Consider the following 8,716-nt stretch of genomic DNA (forward strand, 5'->3'; position numbering starts at 1 on the left):
AGAGCTCACGACAGGCCCTGCAGTAGCCAGGTGCATGACTGGGGTCTTCCTGTCTGCCTCATTCCCCCCTATGAGGGAAGAGATGGCCGTGAGCCATTCATTCTCCTCCTGACCCCCTGGAATGCACATTCCAGGGATTGACCAGGTGTGATTTGTAGCCAAAGCATCAAACCAAACAAAGAGAACCAGGTGATGCCCTGGGCTATGTGGGCAAGTTGCTGAGTAGCCAATCACAGGCAGCATCTTGCTATCCCCAGGTTACACCCTGCCCACCCAGGCCAGGGTCAATGTGACGTCAGAGGCAGGGCCCTCTGTGGTACTCAGACTAATCATCTCTTCTTGACCTGTGACTAGCCATCCTAGGGCCTCAGTGCCACATGGGGTATGCAAGAGAACACAGAAGTTAGGCAAACACAACCTGCTTCCAAAGTACCCCATCAGTCCACAGCAAACTTACCTTAATTTACCAATTACAGTCTGCCCGTAATCAAAACTGTCAAATGCCTTTTCAAACTGTGGAGAAAAAGAACAGAATTAAGAACAACTACAAAGAGAGGGGGAAAGTGATATTACATCTAGGTTTTAACATAAATCCATTTCTAAACTCATTTATGTAACTATAACACAACAAATTATTTGTTCTTTCCATGCGCTCTACTGAAAGGTATTTCAGTAATTTTTGCTGTAACATAGGAAGATTCTGATATAATTCAGAGCCACCCAGGAAAAAGATGGAAACCTGAAGCACCCAGCCAAATCAATACTCTTAAAAATAACGTGACTGACTTGTTTTGTCTTTTCAAAGTTACTGTTAGACTTACATATATGCATGCTTTATACACTCATCAGTTTACCTAAGGAAGACTTAAATGCCTACCTTACCAAGGCATCATGCCTGAGACATAGACATTACCAAGATGGGCAGACCCAGCTTCTGATCAAATAAGAGGTTACACCATGAAGTTGAGAGAGGTAAGTGACAGAGAGAGTAGAATCTACCGTGGAGGTTCAAAGAAACTCTCATCTAGTCGCAGAGAACCAGAGAGGGCTTCATAGAGGAGATGGGCTGTAAAGCATTTCAGTAGGTAGTGCAGGGCCAGGAAGTGGAAGAAGGAGCAGCCCACACCAATGCTCAGAAGCAGTGTGCCTCAGAAGGCAGCAGGCTGAGGTGCCAAATTTCTCCGCTTAGCTTTTGCAAAATTTAACTGCTTTGAACCTCACTTTCTCATTGGAAAATTTGAGATAGCAGTAATTCCCACCACATAGGGCTATCATGCGTAGAAAGTGAGATAGAATATATGATACATGGCTTTGTGAGCTGGAAGGGGCTCCAGCACAGGTAGATCTTCTTAGGCCTGAGTTGCGTTCCAAGAGCAGAGACAATTCTAGATACTTGTTAACAAGTGGCCAGAGATTAAGCTGGGACCTCTAGCAGGGGTGAGGTGGAGGTAGGATGGGGGTCTCAATTAGAACATAAGTTCTTTGATGCCAAGAATGGGGTTCGTTTTCTCTTTCTTATGACACCCCCCTACCGCCTGCCACCTGCCCATCCCCATGCCTATTCCATAGCACTCAGCGCAGGGCAATCCCTAGGAAATACTCAACAAACACCAGTTGACCGATGACTGAATGACTTAACTGTGAAAGACATGACCTTGGACATGTCTTCCTCTCTTTGGACCCCATCTCCATATTTATTACATGAATGTTGAACTGGGTTGGTGCAAATTTTTTTATTATATAATCCAAGAATTTTATTATTTTTCTCCCATGGGGACCCCACATTTAAAAAAATCATGGCAACCAATGTCATTTAAAAAGATGTTAAATCATTTCTCTTTCATTCTAGTCAAATTCAAATACATTTGATGCTCTAGTTAGTCTGGGCAACCTTATATCCAGAATATGTCCATATTCCTTTTAATTCTTTTACATATCAGGAAGAGCTGGTATTTCTGTAAACCATCAGGGCCCTGGGAATCTACTTAGGAACAGGTTCACTGGATGACCTCCAAGGTTCTATCCAGCTCCCCTACTGACCACTTTTTGCACTTTTAATTTTCTTAATCCCAAAAATAAGATTGCAAAATTAGCATCAGCATAGGAAAAAGGTCTTCCATTTTTTTTCTTCTATCAGGTCACCCTTTGAGGATTTGCAGATATACACCTCTCAGTCTGAAGGGCTGCAGGACTGGGCAGGAGGGCAGGAACCATGCTAACAGGCCTGCCCAGACCTCATTGCACAACAGAGCCAGCAGGGAAGAAGCAGCAGCCCTGAGGTCAGGCAGATCTGGGTTCAAATCCCCCGTCCTCACTCATCAGCTGGGTGTCCTTCGGTCAGTTACTTAGCCTTCCTGATCCTTGACTGTTATTCTGTACTTTCTGGTCCATTTTCATGGCCACTGTGCTTCCTGGGCCCCCATTAAGACGTTAGTTTTTTAAAGTGTTTCTCCAAGAGAACCCTCTTGCACTGTTGGTGGGAATGTGAATTGGTACAGCCACTATGGAGAACAATATGCAGGTTCCTTAAAAAACTAAAAATAGAACTACCCATACGACCCAGCAATCCCACTACTGGCCATATACCCTGAGAAGACCATAATTCCAAAAGAATCATGTACCACAATGTTCATTGCAGCTCTATTTACAATAGCCAGGACATGGAAGCAACCTAAGTGTCCATCAACAGATGAATGAATAAAGAAGATGTGGCACATATATACAATGGAATATTACTCAGCCATGAAAAGAAACGAAATTGAGTTATCTGTAGTGAGGTGGATGGACCTAGAGACTGTCATACAGAGTGAAGGAAGTCAGAAAGAGAAAAACAAATACCGTCTGCTAACACATATATATGGAATCTAAAAAGAAAAAATTGTTCTGACGAGCCTAGGGGCAGGACAGGAATAAAGACGCAGACGTAGAGAATGGACTTGAGGACATGGGAAGGGGGAAGGGGGAAGGGTAAGCTGGGACGAATTGAGAGAGTGGCATGGACTTATATATACTACCAAAATTAAAATAGATAGCTAGTGGGAAGCAGCTGCATAGCACTAGAGCAGTGGGATAGGGAGGGTGGGAGGGAGGGAGATGCAAGAGGGAGGAGATACGGGGATATATGTATATGTATAGCTGGTTCACTTTGTTATAAAGCAGAAACTAACACACCACGGTAAAGCAATTATACTCCAATAAAGATGTTAAAAAAAATTAAAAATAAAGTGTTTCTCCACCTAGAGTTCTAAGACATATTTCCAAGCTAACATTTTTCCCTTCAAAACTAAATTTTGAGAAACACTGGCTGGACACCCTCTCTAAGACCTTCCAGGTCTGACATCTGTGGTTCCAGAATAGAGATCTCCATCTCTTTCATGTCGACACACTCACAAGAATCAAAATGAAATGAAGCTGTTGTTCATTTTGACATTTTTGACAATGGGAAAAAGAAGTAACATATAATTCAGATGGAGTTCCTCTTCCAGACATTAAAAAAGCCAGAAGAGTATGCAAATTTGATTGTAAAAAGGAAAAAAAAAATCATCTTTAATTTTTTTTCTCTTCAATTCTATGGAAGGAATTTATTTTAAAACAGCATTACATTTCTCTGTCCACTTAAAAATATTTAAGAATATTTCTGCATGAATGAGTACGGCATGGCTGGAGGTGGCTTCTAAAAGCCCTCTGCTGTGCCAGATGTTACCCCTCCAGGTGCAGGATGACGGTGAGTACCCAGGGGCCCAGAGGAGGAGCCTGGGCAACCAGGAAGCAGTGGCCCCCAGGAGTTTGGAACAGCTACTGTTTACAAACCAATAAGCATGCATTTCACTGCTTGATCCACCGGTACAGCTGTACCAGCATGTACCACCCGAATACCAGTCTACACTCTACAAGTCAGTGTTAGAATAAAGAATATTTAGAGAGGAAGGATGTTTGGAAAATACTTACAAATCTAGTAATGTTAAAGTATAATTCCTGATAGGCCACAGAATTTCTATCTTCTAAGTCAGATGTAGGTGATATATTGGCCATAATCGTACCAGGGAATATCTTTCCTGAAATTCAAGCAGAATCTCTCTGTGATATTTAATGTAAAGAATGCTACATAATATTCTATGAAATACATCTTTCCTTCATTGATGCAGTCATTTTTTGTTTTCAGTGCTTTTAATTATTTAAGAGGGAAAAAAACAGTTGCAAAGAACATCTTCGTGCACAAACCTTTCTACATATGGAGTCATTTACTTAGAGTGGATCCCCAGAAATGAGAGTATTAGTGCTAAAAACAGGAACAGTCTTTTGGCTTTGGGGATATCTCTAATTTCTGTGGCCAACACAATGCATTCATTTCCTGTACAGTTGGTCTGTTCTGGCAAGGAGGGATATTTCTCATTCATAAAACAGACAAAAACATGGAACTCAGGAAACAGCCTTGGACTTTCATAGCGCCCAGCTGATATAACCAAAAAAGTATAGGGTCGATTTGCTCTTAAAGTTCATTTCCAGAGCTGAGAGGCTCTCAAGTCTCCAAAAATAGGGTTTGCTGTTATAGAACAAGCAAATCCTATGACAGAGAACTAACCAAGGTCAGAGACCAGGTTCCTGGTTCGTCTGACTCTGTGGTTTTAGGAAATCACCTTATTCTGCATCAGTGTCCCCATGTAATAGCACCACTTTGTATTTATGCAGCCTGTGTACTTTTCCAGGGACTCCGACATCTATCATTCTCATTTTGACCCCGTGGCACCGTTCCCTTGAACAGTTTAAGTGAAGGGACCCATCTACTCCCGTACCTCTAGGACTAGCTCACAAATCTGAATGTCTATTTCCTTTCCCACTAGGTTCCATGGAGATAAAGACAGGAAGCATTTTTTCTACTTGGCTGGTCTTTGTTGCCTCCAAATTTTCCTCTAACTTTAGTATTCTGGAAGCTCTTTTTGCCATTATTTTAAGTTTTCTACTCCACTTAGGTCTGAGGTACAGTTCTCCATGATCCATCCTTTGTAACTCACCTTTCTCGCATGTACTAGAGTTATAGTAATACCCTTCTGAACACAGGCAAAACCGTCTATCATGCAGATTAACACATGAAGAATCACCCTTACAGGGATTCTCTTGGCAAGGGCTTCTGGAACCTGAGATACAGTAGAAAGAGATTAAAAATCCATAGGATAACAACAAATAACACCAAGAAACATACTTTTAAATCTCCTGGGCGCTTTCTATTCCTTGGCTGTGTTACTCCAGGGCACACCCTTAGAACAGCTGAAACAAATACATATTTTCTTATGTTTCTAGGAAGTTTGTTGCTAAAATTCTAGAGCCAAGCGCTTGTCAACAGTAAAGGTCAGAGGTTGGTGGGTAAGAGTCTGCTCAGACAGAGACAGCAGTCTTCTAACTCCAAGGAGTAAAGAAATCCTTTGGACCTCAAGGATCCTCCAGAACCTTGATGTCTGGTTCTCTAACACTAGGTAGAACTCTCCAAAACCATTTTAGAGAAAGCATCGTATTTTTTTTTGAAGATGTGAATAATTGACTTACAGGGAAGACCAGGCCAAAAGCTCCCCAAAGAAACTAGATATTGTATTCTGGTTAGCATACATGGTATACAGACCCATGAGGAAAGGCAAGGGAGAGTAAGGGAACAGTATGGACTAACTCAGTGATGATTCTAAGAGGAAGTGATGAACGGTCATTCTACTCTCTGGCTTTCTGAGTGGATGACCTGGGGTCTGGGTCCTAGGGGTCTAGGATAGGAGGGAGATTTAGTTTTTACTGCATATACTTTTGCCCCATTTAAGCTTCTTTTTCCATAACTGTGGGCCTTATTGACTTTTATAAAAAATAAATAAAACAGTACTGGTGAGGAGCTCTGATACTGGTTGGGAGTGTAAAATGGTGCGGCCACTTTAGAAGACAGGCAGGCAGCTTCTTACAGAACCAAACATACTCGTAACCATATGACCCCACAAGTGCATGCTTTAGTATTTACTCAGTGTAAATGCTGAGTATTCACTTATTATTTATCAACTTATACCCACTCAAAACCCTGCCAACGAATACTTATAGCCGTTTTCTTCATGACTGCCAAAACCCGGAAGCAACCAAGATGTCCTTCAGTAGGTGAGCGGATAAACAAACTGCTACAGCCAGACAATGGAATATTATTCAGTGTTCAGGCCTTGAAAATTGACATGGAGGAATCTTAAATGCATATTACTAAATAAAAGAAGCTAATCTGAAAACGCCACATACTGTGATTCCAGCTACGTGACGTTCTGAAAAAGGCTAAACTATGGCGACAGTAAAAAGATCAGGGGTTGCCAGGGGTTAGCAGGGAGGAAGGGATGAATGGGCAGAGTACAGTAGATTGTTAGGAAGGTGAAGTTAGTCTTTATGATACCATAATGATGGAGACATGTCATTATATGTTTATCCAAACCTACAGAATATACAACACCAACAGTAAACCCTCATGTAAACTGGACTTGGGGTGATTATCATGGGTCAATATAGATTCATCAGTTGTCACAAATGTACCCTCTGGTGAGGAAAGTTGATAATAAGGGAGGCTATGCAGCTGTGGGGGTAGGGAAACATGCGAACTCTATCTTCCTTTTGCTTTTGCTGTGAATCTAAGACTGCTCTAAAAGCAAAGTCTATTGAAAAATAGTTTTATAAGAGTGAAAAAAGCAGGCTACCTGGGACACAGGAGGCGTAGTGCAGTACCTCATAGACAACAGTAAGGGTCGCCTCTCTGAGAAGGTGTAAACCACTATTCTAAGTAAAGTAAATGGCTTTTTAAAAGGCCTCAGCCACATTGCAAGGATGATTTGGCAAATCCTGGGGAAGAAACTGAGCGCAGCTCCATTCTGGATATACTGCTCATGTAACTCCTGGTGTGCTTTCTCCCTGGCAATAGAGGACAGACTTGTTAGTTTGTCTGTGTGCCAGGAATAAAATCACAGGATGTTACAGTGGGAAAAGGATTTTGGTGGCTATTTAGTTCAATCAGTGCGTATGCTGAAGCCAAGAGAGAAGTGATTTGGCCCATGCCCCGTAGTTAGTGTAGGGCCAGAACACAAGAAGACTGCCTTACTCTGAGAGAGTGTCTGGGGAAGCAGAAACAGCTTTAAAAAGCTCCCTTTCGGGCTTCCCTGGTGGTGCAGTGGATGAGAGTCCGCCTGCCGATGCAGGGGACACGGGTTCGTGCCCCGGGCGGGGAAGATCCCATGTGCTGTGGAGTGGCTGGGCCCGTGAGCCATGGCCGCTGAGCCTGCGTGTCTGGAGCCTGTGCTCCGCAACGGGAGAGGCCACGGCAGTGAGAGGCCCATGTACCGCAAAAAAAAAAGAAAAAAAGAGAAAAAAGCTCCCTTTCCTGACTGCAGGAGAACTGATTGTGTAGCTGTGTCCCTGTTGACCTAGCCTTCAGAGCGGCCCCTGAAAACATGAAAGAAGATTGGGAGCCAGGTTTTGATACAGGCTCTGGTTCCATTTGCTTAATCATCCATTTCTTAGATCTATTGCAGAACACTGGGGAAGACAAAAGAAGTAAATATAGGGAAACATCAACTTGCTCTTTGACCCTGGGTAAGTTGCTGTCCTCACTGGGCCTCAGTTTCCCTAACTGAGAATAACAGGGTTTATCTAGACCCTTTAAGCCTAGGTTTGAGGATTCTTTAAGACCAGGGGTTGGCAAACTATGACTTGTGAGCCAATGCTGGCCAGTCCTCTGTTTTTGTAAATAAAGTTTTATTGATACACAATCAGGCACATTCATTTGTATATTGTCCATGGCTGCTTTGATGCTAAAATGGCAGAGTGGAGTAGTTGTAAGAGAGACCTTATCATGGCCCACAAAACCTGAAACATTTATTAGTTTGCCTTCACTGATAAAGTTTACTGACCCCTGCTCTAAACTTTGGGAAATGAGGCAAGTGCTTTCTGTTTCAATAACTTGGGCTTGAGGTCAATCATCATCTCTTAGATAGCAGCCCCAAATATCTGTCCTTTGGACCACGGCTCTGGTCATGTCCAGGACTGTTTGAGTACTGCTGTTGTTTGGCCTTTTAATCTCTCAGGCTCAAATTCCATGTATTAGCTCAAATTCTAAATTGTGATCAGCTACCTTTGTAATGTCATAATTTTTCCATAACATTTGATGAGGAATCAGGATAGAAGTGACTCTTTCCTTCAGTAGACCAGGGATCTAGACCAGTGGGGCTGGAGAGTCAGTGCTTATTTGCACCTGACCTCAGAGAAGCTGAAACTATTTGCAAAAATCTACTAGGGAGAGGGAAACTGGAAAAGTAGCTTTTTAAAGTCCAAGTTCATAAAAATATTCCACATCTGGCAAACAACTTGAGGAAAGGAGAATGGAACAGGTAATCTTTTAGCATGTCTGCCATTACTATTAGCCTGTGCAACCCAGACATTTTAATTCCAGGGGTTCATATCCAAGGACACCTTGGGTCTCTTCATACGCACTTCCCTACTCTGGTAGAACAAACTTACCTACCATCCTCCAAAATACTGTGACTCCTCAGTGAGAAGCTTGGAGGGAATTGATCTTACCTGGGGTATTTGTGGAGGGAGTAGGTGTACTCGTTTTGGTGGTAGGAGTCGTAGGGTCTGTGGTAGAAGCAGGAGCGCTCGCGGGGCTGGTAGGGGCCGTAGGGCCTGCGGTAGAAGCAGGAGCGCTCGCGGGGCTGGTAGG

General features: G+C 42.9%; 1 protein-coding gene across 4 annotated transcripts in view; it reads right to left on the reverse strand.

Moving 5' to 3' along the window:
- MUC13 (mucin 13, cell surface associated) overlaps window positions 1–8,662 on the reverse strand; it is a 31,495-nt gene extending 22,833 nt beyond the window's left edge. For 2 of the 4 annotated variants that reach the window (XR_003432891.1, XM_027106946.1), the window contains exons 1-3: window positions 5,013–5,120; window positions 3,949–4,055; window positions 458–513 (exon numbers count right to left, since the gene is read on the reverse strand). Coding sequence is in view for 2 of the 4 variants with exons in the window: in XM_027106946.1 (XP_026962747.1) it covers window positions 458–513; window positions 3,949–4,032 (140 nt within the window). In the remaining 2 variants the exon portion in view is untranslated. Of the gene's footprint in view, window positions 1–457; window positions 514–3,948; window positions 4,056–5,012; window positions 5,136–8,574 lie in introns of those variants that run through there. The other 2 variants (XM_027106939.1, XM_027106953.1) reach the window with 2 other exon arrangements.
- Between the last annotated feature and the right edge of the window lie 54 nt (window positions 8,663–8,716).

Source organism: Aethalodelphis obliquidens, unplaced genomic scaffold, assembly GCF_003676395.1.
Source record: "Aethalodelphis obliquidens isolate GAN/ISIS:26980383/991018 unplaced genomic scaffold, ASM367639v1 scaffold1, whole genome shotgun sequence".
In the NCBI taxonomy this organism is placed as follows: Eukaryota; Metazoa; Chordata; class Mammalia; order Artiodactyla; family Delphinidae; genus Aethalodelphis; species Aethalodelphis obliquidens.